A 22,002-nucleotide genomic window follows, 5' to 3' on the forward strand; every position below is an offset into this window, starting at 1 on the left:
ATACTCTGATAATTACAAACTCTTTAGGAAGTGACAGGTTGAAATTGTCTCACTTAAACCTGTGACATAAGATCATTTACTTATTAAGTGTTCATTTACTTTTCATGCGTGTTGTGTTGTTGAATCAATATCTGAAAAGCTCTCTAAGAGCTCTAAGAAATATTGTAAAAATATTTCCAAAACAATCTGAAATAAATAATTCCACTGTAAGCTAAATTACTCATAAGTAATAATATACTTTAAATGACTACTAATTTGTCCATTAATTGTTCCCCAGAGAATTCAACCAATCAGCAGATCATTTGATGCAGATCTCATCAAAGGATCTGAAGTTAGCTTTGTTATCTGCTGGCGTCTGCTCGACCGGAAGCCACTAAGTAAGATACGAAACCCAAGTTGCTCTCTGATACATCGATCATCATGCTTGTAAAGTGCTTGTGTGTGAATGGGGGAATGAGACATGTTGTATAAAGCTCAGCTGGAGTAGAAACACTGTATACAAAAAAATGATTTATTTCCCAATTACCATAATTTGTCCTATATCAAACTCAGTCAAATCCTTATGCTTGCTGATTTTTTCCTGCTTCTGAACTTTGAGGACAACATTTTCATTTGCTCCCTAATATAGCCCAACCACTAATGCACTTCACCTGTCAGTATGTCACAATGTTATTGTCTGATTAGTGTATATGCAAAGACCAGGCCTTTTGGAACAATGTGCTCAGGAAAAAAGAGAAATCAAATATTATTCTTTTTGTAATAATATAAATAAGCATGTTTGACACAGATCAGAATCAAGTTTTCAGGAACAAAAAAACCTTATATCAGTATTGTCAGTGAATGAATCACCAAATTGTGTGTTTAGAGGGAATTTGCTGCCTGACTGCAGATTTTACAGTCATCCATCCCACTATGAATTCTGCATTATATTGAAGAGTGCCTAAAGACAATGAAAGGCTGTCTGTAGTTTCACACTAGTAGTATACACACTAGTAGATGCACCAAGGAATGGCTCAAATAAAGAAAAAGGGGTAGTTATGGAATGGCTTAGTCATAGCTCAGATTTGAATCCTGTTGAAAGATTGGGAGTGAAATAGGAAGCACATAGAAGAAAAACATCAAACATCTTCAAATTAATAGAATTTTATGTTATTTATGCTTAAAATTACTTTAAAAAAGTGCAAAATGGCTTTAGAATTGTACTTACTTTTTCCACAAGACTATTACATCAACTGACACATTTGTTGAATAAATAATTGCAAACGTACATAAGCAGACTTTTGATCCAATTCGATGCACTAAGAGCCAGGTCCTGTTAATCAAATGTATTTGATTAATGCATCATATAAGTATGACCACCTTTACAACAGCACAAGTTTTAGCAGTTTCCTGGTCTTCATTCAGGTGTGTGTTAACACAATGCTACAGTCTTCGCAGGAATGGATGTCCTATTAAATTCACCCCAAGGACAGGCCTTGGAACGTTCAGAGAAGCTGACAAAAAATACAAAAATAAAACAAGAGCTGCAGCTCAGACTCTACAGGCCTCAGTTAGCATGTCAAATGTCAAAGTTTATGACAGTACAATAGAAAGGGTTGCCAGGAGAAAGCCTCTTCTCTCTACAAAGAACATGGCAACACAAAATGTAAGACTTCTGGAACAATGTCCTTGAAGAACAAAAAACACCACAGTGGAGATGTTTACCTATAATGCACAGCACCACGTTTGGTGAAAACCAAACACAGCATATCAGCTCAAACATGTCATACCAACTGTCAAGCATAGTTGTGGAGGGGTGACTTGGATTTGTTTTGCTACCTACAGCAGACCTGGGCACCTTGCAGTTATTGAATTGACTATGAACTCCTCTGTGGACCAAAGTATTTTCGAGGCAAATGTGAAACCATCTGTCCAACAGCTAAAACTTTGCTAAAACTGGGTCATGTAACAGGACAATAATCTCAAACACAGCAGCAAATCTACAACAGAATGATCGAAAAACAAAAGAAGCAAGGTGTTGCAATGGTGTGGTCAAAATCCATACCTCAACCTGGTTGAAATGCTGTGTCTTAGGATGAATGCTCACAAACCTTAATGAACTGTAGCAACATTGCAAAGAGGAGTGGGCCAAATTTCCTCTATAACGAAGTGAGAGACCAATAAATTCATGTGGAAAATGATTACTTCAGGTTGCTGATAAAAGCTGCTGATTCCACAAGCTATTAAATCATGGGGTGTACTCGTTTTCACATGACTCTCTCTCTCTCTCTCTCTCTCTCTCTCTCTCTCTCTCTATATATATATATATATATATATATACACATATATATGTATGTGCGTGTGTGTGTGTGTCAAAATCTCTCTTATTTTTACTTGTTAATTAATCTATGTATTGGAGATTATATTGCAATTGTACAATTTTTCTCAGGTTTACTTTGGCAATGTAGTTGTGCATCAATACTTTAAGGAACACATGCAGAGGAGTAATCTGTTTTGGAGAACTTAACTGAGTAACACATCCAATAACCTCACAAACAATTTAGCAAGTACTTATTCTGTGTCTTGGTAAAGGACACTTTGGCAGTAGAAATGGCTGCTGCTGCTGCTGCTGCTGGAAACATCTGTCAAAGATATTGAATCCATGACCTCTTCAGTGGTGGAACAGTCTCTTAACCCCCTGGAGCATTGTGCCTTCAGTTAATCTACAATAGCAAAAGTACTTACTTACATTCAACTTCATCTCCAACTCAGCACTAGCTTTCAAAAATGTCTTTGCTGAAAGCATATAACAACTAAAATAGAAGTAATTAAATATCAAGGTGTATTCTAGTTTCCAGCATTTTTCAAATACTTCAGATTGTGTACTGAATATACTGTTTTTCCTATGAAAGTCTAGTTTGTGGGATATTAAACATCTGGCTATTTTTTACTTTAAATTGTTTGCGTGCTACACAGTGCATCATACACGCTAATGGAAGTCCTAGTTTTTGTGTAAAAAGGCTCTGATGATTATTCTAGGAAAAAGTTTTGCTTTGCATCTGACTGTTCCACTGATTCACACATATTAGCACTAACACTCACACATTAACAGTTGCTCACAGTCAGGGGAAAAAAATATGCTTTCACAGGCTTTCTACACACATTAGCAACATGAGCTTGGAAGACAAAGTGAGCTTGTTAGGACATGATTGAGGACTCTGCAGAAAGCCAGTCACTCACATACTGTTACGTCTCAATATTTAGACGGAGGGGAGCTCGCTGAACCCCTGTACCCCTGCTTCAAAAACAGTAGTAATTTGAGAAAGTGGTATAAAACAAGGATAATGGATCAAGAAGAGGTGACGTATTATCCCACAGGAAAAGTCTTTTTGGTTTCCTAAAATCTCTTCTCCATCCCTCAAGGTTTTGAAAAGATTATACAGAGAATAAATAAGTACAATCTAATAGATACATTTAAGGATCAACAATATGTGATCCTAAATGAGATAATACAAGAGTCAGTCTGTCTCAAAGCATGTTTTTTCGCTAAAAATTTAGATAATTTTTAAACACACACACGCAAAAAAAAGAAAGAAAGAAAAAACATTGATACATGCAGGTGTTAGTGCATAGGTTCCTGCAGAAAACGAGTATTATTGGGTAGTCCATTGAATCACCTAAACATCACAACATGAATTTGGCATAGTTATAGAAATAAATAAAATGACTGTCTTTTAAATGGAGATCATTTTCACACCCTCCTAGTCCCTTGATTAACTTATCAGTTAAATATAATTCTATCTATATACACAGTATCAATGAATAATAAAAGGAAAAAGCATAAATCAAACAAAGTGTACTATAGAGCTCTGAGTTGCCCTATGAAGTGTCTTTTAAATCACAGTAAATGTAAAATCTTGGTAAAATTAAAGTGAAAAATAGTCTGAAGACAGAAAAGAATGCCACAAATGGAGATCATTTGTGTTTTAGTTCAAAGGAGCACAGGAGGGTGTGATCAATCCTCACAAATTTGAAGGGAGTTTAGAGCGGACAGACTGAGGTTCTAGATCAGATGAAAAGGCAGCAGAGTCCCTCCGTAAAGACAAGGCTGGCGAGGCCCCGGAGGAATAAGTCTGGTGAGGGTGCCCCGGAGACATCTGGATTGGAGGAGTCATGTGCCCTGGCACTGAGCTACAGGGTTTGGGTACAAGAGTAGGAGAGGAAAATGGAGAAGGGTAATACCCAGTTTCTATTGAAGAGCAAGGAGTTTGGTGGCTTAAGACCTGGGCCACCTCCTGGGGCAGGGATGAATGGGAGCTAGATAAAAGCTTTAGGTCCTCAGAAAAACGTCCCAGAGGGGAATCTCTTCCTGTACTTTGTGGCTGGCTTGGAAGCTGTGAAGGAAAACAAGTTTGAGGCATGAGCAAAGAACTGTGGGATCCTGTGACACTAGAAGGGTCACTGTAGTGGAAAGTCCTGCCTGCCACGGGGCTTTGAACAGTGGGACTGGGTGCGACCGGAGTAAGGCAGGGCGAGGCGTTTGCTGAACCATACTGGGCCAGAGAAGCCAATGCAGACCTTTCCAGTGACATCTGGTGAGGTAAGCAGCCAGACTGGAGGCCTGCCAGGCTAGAATGGCTGAGGGAAGATGGGGAGCCCTCAGCAGGCTGCTGACTGTGCTGTCCTCTACCAGAGGATGGGGAACCTTGTGGAGGGGACTGGAAAAGGTTTAATCCACTGGTAGTCCTGCCTCCTCCAGCAAACTGCTGCAGAGGAGCCACCTGAGGAGGCTTGGCAGGTGGTTGGTTTTGGGGAAGCTGACCAGATAGAGAATTATTAGATATAGGGCTCTGACAGCGAGAGGAACTAATAAGCCCAGAAGTAATTCCTCCAAGAGAACAAGCTGTAGATCCTGCTATATGGCTTCCAATTGTGCCACTTACTGCTCTGCCTATATGTCCTCCAGTCACTCCTCCTACTGTCCCACTTGAACCTCCTCCTAAATGGCTAGTTGTTGATCCACCAGAAGTCCTCCCCATTGATCCCCCAGAATTCCCTTGTGTTGAATCACAAGAAAATCCTCCAAATGTTCCCCCTGAGGCTCCACCATAAACCAGTCCCACTGATCCATCAGAAGCCCGTCCCAGTGATCCTCCAATGGTAGTCACTGCCAGTGATTCTCCAGAAGTTCCACTGACGGACCCCCCGGAAGCTATTACCAGTGATCCTCTGGAAGTCCCCCCAATTGATCTCTTTGCCGTATCAGTTATGGGCCCACATGTATTGGGTACCACCAATCCACCTGATAACCTGCTACAAACAGTTTCCACTGCTCCCTCAGATACTCCTACATTGGTTTCTCCTGAGATCCCTCCTACTGATCCACCATTAGCTCCTCCCAACCCAGAGTGCCCACCAGAAGTCACTTCTAACAACCCAGTTGTATAGTCCTCTCCAGCCCAGGAAGTGTCCCCACCAGTGGCCCCTTCCACAAAACCTCCAACTGCTCCACCTAAAGACCACCCCGTAGCACCACCACAAGCTCCAGCTAAACTTCCACTTAGTCCTGACCCTGTGCTTCCACCTATAGATCCTTGGTGAAAGAGGTTTGAGAGAGGTGGTGTACCAGAGCGGAAGGATTTTTGATTTTGTGGTAGAGGGTGCAGCTGGGCCGTACTAGATGAAGGTGAACCAGCAGATGAAAACTGACCAAACGGGAACATGGAGGTTCCTCCTCCACTGGACCCAGGCCCAGGCCCAGACCCGCAAGGTCCGCGTTGTATTCCGCTACCTGAAGCATGCTGGCTTGAACTAGTTGCCCCTGAACCTGATGTAATTTGCTGGGCCCGGAAAGACGCCAGCAATGGCATGTCTATCCCAGTTTGCAGCTTAGAAGGTGTGCTAGAAGGAGAGTCCCCAGCAGAGCCAGGTGATGTGGATGAAGGAACAAATGTGTGAAACTTTTTATGTCGACTAGGAGGGTCCTTCAGGGAACCGAGGACAGAAACTGGAGGTCTGAAGAGCGTTGGTGGGAGGTGGGGGTGGTGTGTCAGGGCTATGGCTACAGAGGTGGTGGCAGCTGCTGCCTGGAGAGGTGCTTGGATGAGTGGGGCCCAGATGACAGGGGTAGGTGAGGGCGGTGTCTGTGGTGGAGCGTTCTGCATGAGGTGGGCACAGTGGGCCATGTCCCTGTCATGCTGCACAATCTGCTGGATGATCTCATTCTCCTGGTAGTTGAGCTCACCAGAGCTGAGGTCGTGTTGCACCTTGTGCTGCAGGATGGAGTTTTTCTTGCCTTTAAGAGCGCATGTCCATGCACACACAAAGACAGACACACAGAAAACAAGAGTGAAAAGTAAGAGAAGAAATATTATTCCAACAACCCTTTCTAAAAGAAGAAGCCAGCATAATAACAGGTATGAATGAAAAGGATAAACATTAGATTAGCTTTTAGTGTGATTCCATAGGTAAAAAGGGGAAATCGTAAAACAACCATTGTGTCATAATATTTTGGTGAGCAATATTTTGGTGACATACTTGATACAAAATAAACACTGTAAAAAAGAAAAAAGAAAAAAGAAAAAAAGACAATAAACCTGAAGGTATCCCTCTCAGAGGGAGTGTGTAATTGATTCGTTTTTGTTTTTCAGTTTGTTAGCATTCTAGTGTCCATAGTTTTCAAGATATCATTTTCAAATTTTGTGTGACGGTAGATACCAATAACAGCTCAAGCTGAGTTAACTGTGATGAAAATCAGGTCAAGGTCAAGGTCACACCAAATGTGAAAATTAATAAAAACTTCAATGGAGTCCCTTAAAACTTCACAATAATATACTAGGCCTTGGGGGACATGAGTGCCTAGGTTGGCTAAGCATTTGACCTTGACCTTCATCGTTAGAGCCCGAGGTCAAAGTTGACCTTGAAACTTTTTTTCCAGAAACCATACCAGGTTATTAGGGCTGGGTATCGTCACTGATTTTTAGAATCGATTCAATTCCGATTCACAAGGTCCAGAATCGATTCGATCCACGATTCGATTTAATTCGATTCGATTCGATTCACTTAGATTTGAATATGGGAAATTTTGACAGTCAGAAATATTATAATTCAGATTAGTACGTTTACATATTTTTGTATCTATAAAAAGGAAGCTGACACACGCAAGACTTTATCAAAGGTGTGAGCATCACAGCAGATGCCTTTGTGTCAAAGTAGCTGAAGATAAAACACAGAAACACATGAAGGTGATTTTTCCTGGCCTGGGATTTTATAAAAATATTCTGCAGTACATCAAAAACGAAAGAAAACCATTAATCAACATATGAACATTACCTCTGAAGTTACAGCGGTTTTATTAGAGACACAGCTGAGCATTTTGCATTTTGCATAATTTTAAAAAGTTTAAATTTGTTCAGCATTGAACGGCAGAAATTAGGTTTTCTTTTCGGAAGTATATAAAACAGAAAAAAAAAAAAAAAGTCGGCCGATAGCGCTGTAAACAACGGTAGACTTGTGCGTAACAAGCAAGCGAATAATGCAGAAAACCGTACAGAGAGAGAGGGGGGGAGAGAGAGAGAGAGAGAGAGAGAGAGAGAGAGCTGTGCATCCTGGTCGAAGCAAAACAGTAAAAGTAAGAGTGAATACATGACGATGTTTTTGTGAAGCGTAGTTTGGATCCTCTTTTGCTGCTGGTTCGGTCAATATTGTTTGGAGAGACATCAAACTAACAGCTTTAGAATCAGCGCATAAAGGGCGTGAACACAAAGCGCAGACCTGCCGACAGATCAGAATCAGCGGGCTGTCGGCTTTCAGACCCGACTGTGAGAAATTCGACATCTAACTGATTCTGATCCGCGGGTCGCGCTGTGTGTTTACGTCTTTGTGCAGAATCTGTGTTCCTGCTCTCATTTACTGTTTTAGCTGTTTGGTGGTTGTTGAAATTTTGTGAGATTTCACCTGAGATTCTGGCATTTGGGGCAAAATAAATTTATATTAAAAAAATCGATTCATGATTTTAATTAATCGATTTTACGTAATCCAAGCCAGAATCGATTTTAATCGATAAATCGATTATAAAAACCCACCCCTACAGGTTATATATCATACAATAATGATCAAAATTTTAAGACCACTTGAAAAATGGCAAAACATCATATTTTGCATGTTTCAGCCTGTTTCAGTTTAAGCGCTGTTTTCAATAAATTGCATGTTTAAAAAAATGTTTTGTCCCACTCCCATTTCTTCTTGTTGCATGTTGAAGCTCTACTCAGAACCTTGTTAAGATCCAAACACGCAAAATATGATTTTTTTTGCCATTTTTCAAGTGGTCTTAAACTTTTGATCAGGACTGTATGAAAGAGCATGAGGAGAACACATATTTTATTTTTTTTTAATATTATGTCCTAAGGCATCACAATGATGCCATAACAGGCTAACTATACAGCCTTTATTAAAGTCCTTGCCCTTCGGAGAGAGTTGTGCTCTCTGAGTGCTCTTGTTCTAAAATGCAACATTTTATGCAACAAAAAATTTTATGTGGAAAAAATATTAATACTAAATCTGAAATTCCATTTTAGAATAACAATTATCCTGTGTTCATTTGTTCATTTAACTATTGCTTACTAAAGCTATTTGTGCTCTGTCACTTTTTCACTCTGGTAATGTATGTACTTTGAAGTACCTGTGAGGTGTGCACAAGGTCAAAGAAATAAGGTGAGTGTCATTATGGCAGGCATATCAACTGCTAAACTACCCTCTTAACAAAATGTGCACAGTCTGGATGCTAGAGTCCATTAGTCATTGTTCAGTGGCTGCGCTAGCAGTGATAGGGTTAATTCACATGACTGCCATTTTCAATTTGGTGTTAACAAAAGGCTGTGAAATCTGATGATACTGCAAACGCTATAAGCCCCAGATCAATCTGTCCAATTTTCTGTTATGACTGGTGTCAGATTACTTGAGCTTTTTCTGTGACGTATTGGAACTATTTTAGCCAGCCTGACCTTGCACCTCTTGACCTTTTATCACCTGCACCATTTTATCACCTGCAGTCCATCAAGAGAGTAATTAATTTGCAGATTTCACCTGTTTCAGTTACTTTATTAGGAAACATGGTGTACATAGGCATCAAGCCCAGGAGAAGGGATGGACACAAGAGACCATTTCACAGAAACATTACTATCAGCCCACCACATCTTTTTCAAAGCAGCCATTTTCTACAAAGAGACCCCCTAAAGCATTTTCGCTATCTACCATTCTAAACATAGCTGAGGATAAAACAGCATGCAGCGAAGGCTGAGTGATGATACAGGCATGCGTTTCATTGTGAATTTTTCATCTGCCTAGGCTGAGCCTGGGAACAGTGATGGATATGGAGAGAATATCAATTGTATGCGTAAGAGAAGTCACACAGGGATTTTAAAACTGGAGCTCTTTCTGCATGTTTATATGCAGATGACTTTGAAAGTAATTTCAGTCACTGAGTATCACTGAGAACAGTTTTAAACCCCCTAAGTTTTGTCTAAGAGCTCCAGTTCTGGTTTGAAAATGTTTGCTCTCTTGATGGAAAATGCCTCAAATCTCACTAAATGAAAATATGTAGTACTGGTTTGCACTTTGGCTTAAATGGATGAGACTGGATGTGATTTCAGTCATAAAATGTTATTTTCTCACCAATACGGTCCAGCCGGTCCAGAGCAACAGTCTCAAAGGCCCTTCTCATCATAGGATATTCCTCCAGTACCTCATTGAAGTTGTCAACAGACAGTGAGTACAAGCGGCAGTACGTGTCAGCTCGGACGCTGGCTGTCCTTCTCCCCCGTGTTAGCAAACAAATCTCTGTAAGAAAACACAACAGATAAGACATGAGTGTTTTCTGGTGTTTAAAGCTGGAGGTCACCTGCAATATAACCAGAATTTTAAAAAATGTATACCCGCGGAAGTAGTACTTTTTTACTAAAGGCTAAACTAGGAACAGTGCCAGATGCTTAATTATTATCAAATTACAAACACAATTTCAACAAAATAAAACCTTTCTGAAGAGATTCTGATCCAGCGCATTTCACAGCTCTCTCCACCACCATCATCAAAATGATTCAATGTATGTTAAAGTTTAAATATATTTATATATTTTATCTTTTTTTTACAAGCCATCCTCTCTACATAAAATACACTTATTTTAAAAAGTAAACAAAAAGGTATTCTTAGTTTTTTAAACAAAAAAAACGACATTTATTATTTTCTGAAGTATATAATTTCATGACTTTAATGTTTTTTACCTGATAATACAGCACGTAAACTGTAACATATAATTTAACAGAAAATATTTTCCTGTTTTAGCAAAAATCACTTATTTTTTTTCACATGTCTGCCAGCCCTTATCTGCCAGAAGTACTCAGGAAAACTAATGCTTCATTTACTACTGTACAGTTCTAATACACAGTCCCGTGTGTGGGTACAACTATGTCTCTGCTGCATGCAGATCTTGTTTATTTAAGTGGAATATGGCTGTGGAAGAGTTTGAATTTGCAAATAATCATATATGTGCATCTGGGCTGCACAAACGCATGTTAATATAGCGTGCTATATGTGTGTTTAATCATGACAGTAAGGCAATATATGAAGACAAGATATGTGCATATAAATATGCTTATATAAAAATGATGTATACATAAGTAAAATATAGTATATTCTATAACTTTATATTACATTAACTTTGACTTTAGTACATATATATTAATAATAGTCATTTATCCCATGTGATTAATAGTTTATTAATATCCTTTCTTTTAACATTTATATCATCACATCAAGCTGTCATCTCCCTTCCTGTGGTCTGTATCGCACTGTCTGTTTCTTATAAACCCAGGATCCAGCTCATTCTGACACTTATCCTCTCAATAATGCCACACTGTGCACTTTCTTTATATGAGATCAAATTGTTTAAAAAATCCCACTAGAATAGTTTGAATCTCAAATGTAAAATCTACTTTTCATGTGCTTTTATTTTATCTATTAATGTGTTAGATTTTCTTTTTGCACACATCAAAAGCCTCTTTCATCAACATGGAGAAATGACAGAGAAAAGAAAAGAAAAAATAAACAAAAAAACATGTAGATTTCTCTGTTGTGCAAGTTTTCATATGTGGCTCATTTAAAGTGAGCTGTGTGTGGGCGCATAATGTAAAATGGATGCTGTCAGTGATCCAGGGCTTGTTAGAGGCTAGACACAATCAAAGCTAATCACATCAGTTTCTTTCATCCTGTTAAAATTAGTGCTCATATCAAAATATCAACAAAGCTATAATATATTATATATATATATATATATATATATATATATATATATATATATATATATAATATATATATAAATAATATTTCTACCACATCAGGTCATCAGTCATTGGAACACCACTACTGTGCCATATATATATATTTTTGAGCTTTGTTAAATTTACAGCATACTAACCTAGAAAGCAGGGATAGACTAATTCAAACCTTGGCTTCGAACATTGGCAAAGTAAGGCAACACCAGGCGTACTTTAGATATTGCTTTCCTAGAGTAAAACACAACAAATAAATAAGATTCTTAATTTACTTTATTTAAATTTATAAGTAGAATCACATGAGGACAGACCAAGATAAACCAAATTAGAAAATAAACAAATATAATGTAGTTACTCATTTAAAGTTATCTGCGCTAGGCTCTTTAGGCTACTGTCTGCTGCTGTGTTATAGTTGCACTAGTGTCATCTTCCTGCATCTGCTCACCTTCATGCATTGCTTATGGAGCAGTAAAGACACAGGTAAAGTCAGATAGTGTTAACCATGTTACATTATTGTTATTACATTATCATAAGTGCAATATATATATATATAATTTGTTTTCTTTTCTTTTTAAACTTGAGGAAGGTTGGGGTGCAGTAGCATGGAGCAAGGGTAGTATGTTGGCTGTTTACCATGATTACACAAACATTATGCAGGAGTAGGTAATGGATAGTATATATTCATTTTAAATAACATGAATAACTTAAACTTAAAAGTGTAAAAGTGAGATCATTGGTCATGATATTTGAATGCAATCTATAATGTGATATCTAGAATCCCCATATATCAGTATACTTTCCTAAATGTTGCCTGTTCAAACAAGGGCAGTAGAATTTTATCACAATTTTAAAAAGAAAAGATATTTTATGAAAGTATGACCTCGTGTAGCCTTGAAGAACAGGTCAGAGGTTCAACATAATTTAGCTTAGAATGCCTATATATTATTCCCTATATGCTTATATATTGTCAATACAAAAATGGCAGTAAGAAACAGGGTGTTAGATCACCATAGCATTAACACTTTGAACTTCAGTTCAATTTATTGACCATGACCTTGGTGTACATAAGAGCCTAATGTTCTTTGGAGGAGATTTTATTTTCCTTTACCCTGCCCAACCCTCTTATACTGCAAACTGCAGATACAAAAACATTATTCTTATCACGTTCTGCAAAAGGAACTCATTAACCTAAAATGAAAGTCTTCATGGTGTAGCAGTTGTCAGTGACAGATATTGGTAAGCACATATAGACTATATATAAGACATTTAGCAATATAGAGAGACAAATGTAGTCACTGTGACATTATCCATTTGTTAGCGAAATAAAGAAATAAAAAATATATGAGTGAACAGAGCAATTTTGGCTTTTATATGACAAAAACAAACAAAAAAACAACGTAAGATGACAATGAGTTTCACAAACTACTGCGCAGAGACTGCCCTGGCTTCCATTAGGCTAAACAAGCCCTTGTATTCTTCTGGTCACTGAGTGTGAAGTGGCTATGATTGTGTGCAGTGGTTTGAAAACTGAGCCAAGGGAACTGATGAAGAGAGAATGCATGATTTGGCAGCGAAGCAAGTAAGAAATACACTGTGTACTATATATGAAACATAAAAATAACCTCATATGCAGTGTTTTACTGTTTGTGTGTGAGAGCCTGAATGGACAATAGCGAAGTTAGCAAGAGAGGTGAGTGGATGTGAACGACTGAGTAAAATAACAGTTTATATACAAATTTGCAATGCTTGTTTGCAGATGTGTTGCGAGTGTGTGCTGGCAGGGTAGCCCTGGCTATAGCTGTGCTGGGGTGGGGGTGGGGGGGTGTCCATTTCTCACAGCACTGCTCCAGTAATCCCCTCTGGAGAGGAGTGCCACAGCTCTGTATTAAATCCTCTTGTTCTGTGGGTTTCTGCAGGAAGTCAGGTATTGAGGCACAGTTAGCTATCAAGCCTGTAACTGAGTTTGCCGAAAGAACGGAAGCCAAACACAGGTTCATCTGAACTCCAAGTGTTATAAAAATAACTAAATAAATATATACATGTAATAGCCACAAGATTAGTATGCTAAAAGCATATTCGGTACCTTAAGGGTCAGTATTAAATATGTATATGTTAGAAGCGTCTTGGTCCACTGAGGAGCTGTTTTTTTAGCCTGAGTTAGGACTTTATCAAAGTCGTGGACTAATATATATCTAATTGTGATATATTGTTAATGGTGGTAGCAACTTGATTGCAAAAGAACTCCACGAAGAGCAAAAGAATAGCCAACATAGCCTAACAGTTCGGCCATATGACTTCTCTGTGATGACAAGTCAGAAATTTCACATTAAATACAAGCTTGAATAATTCTGCATTATAGTATTGCTGTATTTATGTATTGTTCTCTATGCATATATTTTGTATTCATTTTATATAATTTGAATGCTTTGGGTCTCTATTGGAGCCTACTCTAAAATGTAAAACACAAACTATGCTACACTGATGAGCACTTCTGCACTCCATTTCAACTTGAGGCTGCTTTTGTTGATGGTTCATAAGTTACATTCAATTTATTTATGAATGTTCTATTCCCATACTCACATCTCTGACTCATCGCAGTGCTCCCCAAATCCTGCATGAAATCATAGAACAAGCTTAGATGGTGTCGCTCTGCCTGTGTTCTCTGAGGGGTGTGTGTTTTCTCCGCAAACTGACTTCTGCTTCTACAATTACCCCTTACTGTTTGGTCTTTACTAACACGGAGACAGTTCTTTATCGGTTCAATTTCTGGGCTTTGTTATTCATAATGAACAAAGCTATAATATTATCAACATACAAAACAGCTGACTGGTTGTAATCAATATATGACATGCTGATAGTATTCTTTTGTCATTCTTGTTTCCAGTACTGTATTTCGGCATGCCAGTGCTGAAGACACAACATTTTACCATGATACACTACTTTTTCACACTTAACTGACAATGCATTCATTAAAATTGAATGAGCCTAATTAAAATTGGATGTTTCTCTGCTAAAAGAAGATGAAGACATCACCCAGTGGAAGCCCATGTGTGTTCACCAAGGTCAGGATACATATAGCCTTCTGTTGGATGATGCAGCCCATGTGTCCCAGGCTCTTAGTACAGGAACGATGGCTCCCCTGAGCCCCTCCACCAGCTCTCAAAGAGGAGAGTAAATTGTGTGTGTGGGTAAAATAGCAAGAAAGGAAGAATCTAGAAAAAAAAATTCCTATTTGCTAGAATCTTCTTTACGACAACCTTTGCAATTCTCATATGCTGGATTCTATGTGTGCGAATGAAAACTGGCTGAATGTTGTGCAGTAAAGCTTACCTAAATTGACCTTACTTTAGTCTACTTGCCAAAATATTCTGGATACTGTAATATTATTTAAAAGCATGTATCAAAACCTGAATCATCACTGAATGGCACACATCAAATGAAAATACAGCAGAGCTGAATGCAAGTAGAAGAAATGACAAGTTCCAGCTGTCTTTTGACATTTCACAGGACAGCAGTTGTATAAAAAATGTTGGCAAAACTAGAAAGGGAATATATTTTTTCTCTAAAGACAAGTCTTGTTTTTGGAATCATTAATGATGTTTTTAATATACCCAGCATGCCTGTCATAATGATTGCTCCACAACTAGAGAAAAAAAAAACACCAACCTGGACAACATATGTCCCTGTGATTTCCAACAAATATCCAACCCCTTTTATCTTGACTCCTGCAGCTCCCTGTCTGTCTATGTGCATGTTTTTTTTCTTTCTTGGGCATAGCTGCTCCTTTCAGCTGCTGACACTCATGCTCATTGTTATTTTATAAACTTCTCTATTATATCAAACCAAACTTTCCCGCTGATCTTTGCCAGAATGTTCTGTAACCCACAGGTGTACGGTCAGGTTGGTACATTAGACTGTGCCTTGTGTACCAGCCAGCTTGCTTTGCTCCCAGTCACCTATTTGCCAGGCTTCACCACCTGCAGCCACATTTCTCATTAAGTTCCACACCATTCTGCTCACTGCTCACTTCATCACCAAAATGCCAAGCTGCCTGGTCACTCCCTGCTGCCAATGCAAGCTCCCTTCTCCTCCTGCTCACCTATTGGCTCATTAACTTCCTGCAGCTTTCCCTCCCACTCTGCATGCCTCTGATTTTAGAGCTCTCTGATCTTTAGAGCTCTTCAATCTTCTGTAAGGTTTTTGTTTGTTTTTATAATTTTCCCATCCTTACAGGGATGCAGGAAGCTGGATAAAATGCAGTCAATTAAGAACAAAAAAAACCCCTTTTAGATAAGACTGATACAAGTCAAGACAATAACATGTTCAGATGAGATTAAAAAAAAATAGTCAATGCATGTAAGTGAATAGGCTTCATATTTAAACTAACAAAGGTTTATTTTAACATGAAACTTGTTCTGTGTTTATTTGTTAAGCTGCTTAACCCCAAATCACTTAAGCATAAAAATCATTTAAGGGATGAACCAGTGTAATACATGAGGTACAGGAAAGCTACTTAATGAATGTAGGTGAATACAAATGCTGCCCTTTGAATGTGTTTGTCTTAGTATGCATCTATCTGCATGATGTTTACATGTGTGTGGTTGTACCCGCCTTTCTCTATGGTTACAAGTGTGTGTGTGAGTACGTGTGTATGAGTGTGAATTAATAAATATGAGCAGGCCGCCTTGGTCCGCGATAAAGAATTTGTGTCCTGCAGCCTGGTGTGGCAAAGCTCACCTGGACTCTGAGTCCTGCTGTCAGGTCCCATCTCCCTTCCCGACAGAGCCCCCAGCCTACAGAGCGGACACTCTCTAACCTTTGGAACATCCACAACGGGCTCACTGATTCCCAGTGACATTCAATGCTCGCTCCCTCACAGCATTAGCATAGCCACACGAACACCTTCTGTTTGCTAGCAATCACAGACAGGTAGAACATTTCTAGAATTTTTTCTTTTCAGTATCGTGGCTGATGCCGAGGTCCTGTCACATCTCATCATCTCCTTTTCACCATCTTGAACTTCAGCTGCGTGATTTTTACAGCACTGTGCAAAAGTCTTGAGCCACCCCTCATTCCTTTTGATTATAGTTCTAAGGAACCAGACTTGTTGTAATGATAGTCCTCCAGGCTTTCTAAAGGTCTTTTTCTGTGGACACTGGCTGACTGTTAACTCATTTTCAGTCCAGTTATTGTGCCTGTTGTTGGCCATTTTTAGAAGAATGTTTTTTTTTTGCTTGTTTGTTTGTATTATTTTGTTTGTTTGTTTGTTTTAGACTAAACACTAAACCCTTTAAGCATAAAAAAGACCACCTAATTAGGGGATGAACAGGTAGTGTGTTTACACATAACATACAACTTAAGAAATTGTATCTTTAGGCACTTCGTTAGTAGGAACCTTATGCAAGTCGTATAATTTGTTCCCATTTTGTTAGAAGAATCTACAAGAAATGCTGAATATAATGCACTTTGGCAGGCAAAGAAGGATATTTTTGCACTAGTAAACTTGACATATTTATATATACAGGCAATGTCCTTGGCAGACGTACAAAAGATCTACAGCAGATGAATAATATCTGAAAATCATGTTCTTTAGAAACAGGGAAATAATCCAGCAAAAACCTGACACATGACCTGAGAGATGCATCTGGAAATATGCAGCCTGGAGAACTATTCATGAAAACTTCGTAAAGATGAAATAAGACTTACCCGAGAGAGTTTAAACTGTGTTGAAAAATAAAAGTGGTCCTACAAAGTACTGACTTTCAAGCTCCTTAGAATTGTGCAAAATCCTTTTTTGCCTTATATACAATGTATTCCCATGCATGTCTGCACGCATCAGTAAATGAATTCACATATTTTCCATTTTACAAGTAAAATATAAAGAAATGAGGACTGTCTCAAGGCTTTTTGCACAGTACTGTAGAAAATATTCAAATCTACAAATTTACAGCTGTTTTGGCTCAAAAAAGCCTGTTAAATAAAGTACTAAATACAAATCCTTTAAAGAAATCTAGTGTAGGAACTGCTGAAAGCAATAACATATCATTTGCTACTGACCAGGAAATAATACAATTGGATTAATAATGCATATATTTTACTCTACAAGCACTACTTAGTGTATACAGTGTATACTCCTTAACCACAATATAACAAAATCATTAAAAAAAATTGATCCATAATGTGCGAGTGCAAGAACTGATAAGCAGGATTGATAGGCAGGCAAACTAACATTTCCATTCTACTGAGAATTTCTACAAGAATCGGTTCTCAATTCCCATCCCCAAACACAGGACCTCTTTGGTTGTTCTGCAGTGCCAGACACAACAGGGCAACCTAGTGATGTTGGCAGTAGATTTTTGGATCCTGTGGGTTGGCATATCTGGCATCTCTTTTGAATGCTCTATTAGATTGGGATCGGGGGACTTAATCAGTGCCTTGTATTCTTTGCTGCAGTCCTCAAGCCTTACCAGGGTAATCTTTGTAATGTGGTGGGGCATATTGTCCTACTGGGCGAGGCCAATGCTGTTGGGGTGGTATTGCTATGTTTTTTTTTTTCTGCTTGGTCTGGTATCACAGTAATGTGAATGCGAATTTTGGGATCCTTGGTCCTCATTATAACACTGCATTATAATGAGGTAATCAGTGTTATACACCTCACCTGTCAGTGGTGTAAATGTTGTGACTGATCAGTTGTACACATAACATTGCAGCATTACATCATAATCACAGCTGACAGCATGGCACCTTTAGTGTTTGGACGATACAGCCCAACCATGTGTCACAACATATTATGTTGTATCAAATCTTTCACTGTGTGAAAACACAGAAATATATCATCCTATCCAACCTGTTACTCTATATATAATATCAATCATTCTGTAATTCAGTCAAATAACTTCTCCAGCAGAAGAGCTGCAGAGGTGTTAGCTGGGTTATGGACTGAAGGATTACCTAGGCCTTTGCTCCTACAAGCCCCTTGCACTGACTCACTCGGTCGAGGTGGCCATTTGGCAGCTTTATAGCACAGCCAGTCTGAACACCGATAGTGGGATTGGGGGTGGGGGAAAGAATTGAGAGTGAGAATAAATGGGAAAAGTATTAGTTCCTTAACCTAGGATTTCACAAGACTAGGGATTTAGAGAGCACAATTTACAGAGAACCACTCAGAGTGAGTACAGCCAAAAGATGACACAGGAGATTGAAAAGTGTGCAGTCAACTCATCTCTCTTCTTCAGTCCCCTCCCTCTCTCTGACTCTGTCTTTTTTTCTTTCTTTTTTTTCGAACAACTCAGAGCTACTACAAGCTACTCACTGAGAGTTAAAGTGAGCCATCTTAGAGGCACAATCAAAGGCAGTTTTTGATAAGCACCTCTGACTGGCATGCACAGCCACCACAAGGTTACTGATCTTTACTCTAACCAAGTGAGACCACAGTCTGCGCTGCCAACACTGCAGGCAACAAAGGATGAACTATAACAACACAATAACCTCCTCAGTCTGGTCGCTAAGTGGGTAGCAGAAATGCTGTTCGGATACTAAGCGTTTCAATATTGAACTATAAGGAGAGAAAGAGGCAAGTGGAGGATTGTGGTGCTGGGCGCATGTTTTCTTTTTGAGCCCAGAGCAGCGTCCAGAGAGCAGCCTTGGCACCGATCCATGTGTCCCTTGGCGTTAGTACTGCAGTCACATTACATTTCCCCTCTCATCTGGATCGCTGTGTGCCCAGCAGACGCTCCCATCCAGGGCATGTCGTGTCCACTTTAGACTTTAGGCTCTCTGGCTTGAGCTAATCCAACAGCTAACAAATTGGAGTAGACTGCTGAGTAAATAATTGTGTAAATAATTCAGATTGTCCATAAGTGAATGAGTTAGAGTATGTAATTTTGTTGAGATGCAGAAGAGCAAATACATACACAATTAGCTGAATTGCAAACTGGGACCCACTGATAATGACACAGTTTGACAATAAGAAGACAGACAGAAGACTGGGCGGTTTCTGTTTCTCATTCATTTACTCACACAGTCACAAAACATTACAATCTATGCAGGGTGGATCTCCATATTTTTGTTCAGTCACAAAGAAAAAAAAAACACTCACTGCTTTCAGACTTCTGCTTGCTGATACTGACAGCCACACTGAAATCCACATGTGCCACACACTCTCTGTGCTGATCCTGCACCAATTAATTTCATGAATGACTAACTCATGTTTGGTAACAAACTCCCAGTGGCTCTAGGCTTACCTCACTAGCCCCCACCCTTACACCCCAGGAGAAGTGGCACTGCCAGCAATACTCACAGGATAATGGAGTCAAAAGCCTTGTGCCTATATTACACGAAAGGGAAAATAATTATGGATCCAAGGCTTAAGATTAAAGCAAGCAAGCCAATTTTGGTTTCAGAATCAGTGCTTTCGCACTTTTGTGTGTTGTGATACTTATGTCTGTGAAGGTTCTCAGTCAGCCAGGTCATCGTAGTCTAAAGACCTTGGAAAGAAAAGTGTCTGGACTTCTTTGAGTTGCTTGAAGACGTTTCACCTCTCATCCGAGAAGCTTCTTCAGTTCTAAGGTCAAAAGGTGGAGAGTCCCAGATTTAAACCCAGTGGGAGTTTCCCCCCAAAGAGGGACAAAGGACCCCCTGATGATCCTCTACCTAATCGCCTAAGCCAAGGTGTGAAACTGGGTGTGGGTCCCAATCAGCCAGAGTTTCGGGTGAGCTCATTGTGAAACCTGGCCCCACCCTATCATGTCATTTCCTGAGGTCAGATGGCCCAGGATGTGAGTGGGCGTTAAGGTGTCTGGGAAGGGATCTCAAAACTGGATTATAGATGGCAGACAGTTGGTGTCGTAAACCACCGCCTCTGTTCAAAGATGGTCACTCACAGTGGACGTAAATGGCTTCTTTCACTCCTCTTTCAAACCATCTGTCCTCTCTGTCCAAAATGTGAACATTGGCATCCTCGAAAGAGTGACCTTTGTCCTTAAGATGCAGATGAACTGCTGAGTCTTGTCCTGTGGAGGTGGCTCTTCTATGTTGTGCCATGCGCTTGTGAAGTGGCTGTTTGGTCTCTCCGATGTAGAGGTCTGGGCATTCCTCGCTGCACTGTACAGCGTACACCACATTGTTAAGTTTGTGTTTAGGAGTTTTGTCTTTCGGGTGAACCAGTTTCTGTCTAAGTGTGTTGCTGGGTCTGAAGTAAACTGGGATGTCGTGCTTGGAGAAAACTCTCCTAAGTTTCTCTGATACACCGGTTACATAGGGGATGACAATGTTGTTGCGTCTGTCTTTCTTATCCTCCCTCGCTGGTGTCTGATATTCTTTTCTGTGCATCTTTGCTGACTATATAAACGCCCAATTAGGATAACTGCATGTTTTAAGTGCTTCCTTTACATGTGTGTGTTCCTTCTTTTTCCCTTCAGGTTTAGAGGGAACATGTTCTGCCCGGTGGTGTAGGGTCCTGATTACCCCAAGTTTGTGTTCCAGAGGGTGATGGGAGTCAAAGAGGAGGTACTGGTCCGTGTGTGTGGGCTTCCGGTAAACTTCAATGTTGAGGTTGCCATTCTCTTCAAAGTGCACAGTGCAGTCCAGGAAAGGCAATCAGTTATCCTTTGTGTCTTCCCTGGTGAAATTTATGTTTTTATCCACGGCGTTAATGTGCGCAGTGAAGGATTCCACTTCATGTGTCTTGATTTTGACCCAGGTGTCGTCTACATATCTGTACCAGTGGCTGGGTACTCTCTCTTTAAAAGAGCCAAGAGCCTTGCTTTCCACTTCCTCCATGTAAAGGTTGGCTACAATAGGCACAGCCATGTGTTTGTCTGTAGAAACCCTCATTGTATTTGAAGTATGTTGTGGTAAGGCAGAGGTCTAACAGTGTGCAAATCTGATCGGGTGTGAAGTTGGTCCTGTCTTCTAAGGAGCTGTCTTCTTGTAGTCGTTTTCTGACAGTCTCCACTGCCTCCATGGTGGGTATGCAAGTGAAGAGGGAGACTACATCAAAGGACACCATGGTTTCATCTGGGTCCAGGGTAAGTTTCTGGACCTTGTCGGTGAAGTCGGTGGAGTTCTTGATGTGATGTGGGGTGTTCCCCACAAGAGGTGCTAGGATGGTAGCAAGGTGTTTCGAGATGTTGTAAGTGGCTGAGTTTATGCTACTGACAATGGGTCTGAGTGGGACACCTTCCTTGTGGATCTTAGGAAGTCCGTAAATGCAGGGTATGGCATCCCCTGGGTAAAGGCGGTGATATCTAAGGCGGTCAATGATTTTGTCCCTTTCAAGGTCTTGAAGAGAGAGAGAGTAGAGAGTAGTGATCTTTGTGTGGTAATCCGTTGTGTTTAGGACCACGGTGCACCTTCCCTTATCAGCTGGTAATATAGTGATGTTGTGGTCTTTGCTCAGGGAAGCGACGGCCTTCTTTTCTTGTAATGTGAGGTTAGACGGAGGGACTTTGGCACTGGAGAGGGTGGCTGAGACTTTCATCCTAATTTGCTCTGCTTCTGTCTGTGATAATTTGTTAGTCCGTATGGCAGTTTCTGTGGCTGTGATGAGGTCCACTATGGGCAACTGTTGCGGAACAATTGCAAAATTGAGTCCTGTGGCTAATACTTTCTTTTCAGGTTCAGTGAGATTCTGGTCTGAAAAGTTCTTCACCCATTTTTCCTGACTGTCCTCAGGTGTGTGTTCTTCTCTGAGTTG

At 39.8% G+C, this 22,002-nt stretch overlaps 1 protein-coding gene across 1 annotated transcript in view; it reads right to left on the reverse strand.

The window, feature by feature from the left end:
- Window positions 1–3,821: 3,821 nt before the first annotated feature.
- The window catches only part of hcn4 (hyperpolarization activated cyclic nucleotide-gated potassium channel 4), a 66,461-nt gene continuing 48,280 nt past the window's right edge, over window positions 3,822–22,002 (reverse strand). The window contains exons 7-8 of the mRNA XM_035905000.2: window positions 9,652–9,816; window positions 3,822–6,274 (exon numbers count right to left, since the gene is read on the reverse strand). Coding sequence (XP_035760893.2) covers window positions 4,002–6,274; window positions 9,652–9,816 — 2,438 coding nt within the window. The 3' untranslated portion in view covers window positions 3,822–4,001. The remainder of the gene's footprint in view (window positions 6,275–9,651; window positions 9,817–22,002) is intronic.

The sequence above is a fragment of the Neolamprologus brichardi genome, chromosome 1 (genome assembly GCF_056152115.1).
Source record: "Neolamprologus brichardi isolate AB-2024 chromosome 1, ASM5615211v1, whole genome shotgun sequence".
Classification (NCBI taxonomy): domain Eukaryota; kingdom Metazoa; phylum Chordata; class Actinopteri; order Cichliformes; family Cichlidae; genus Neolamprologus; species Neolamprologus brichardi.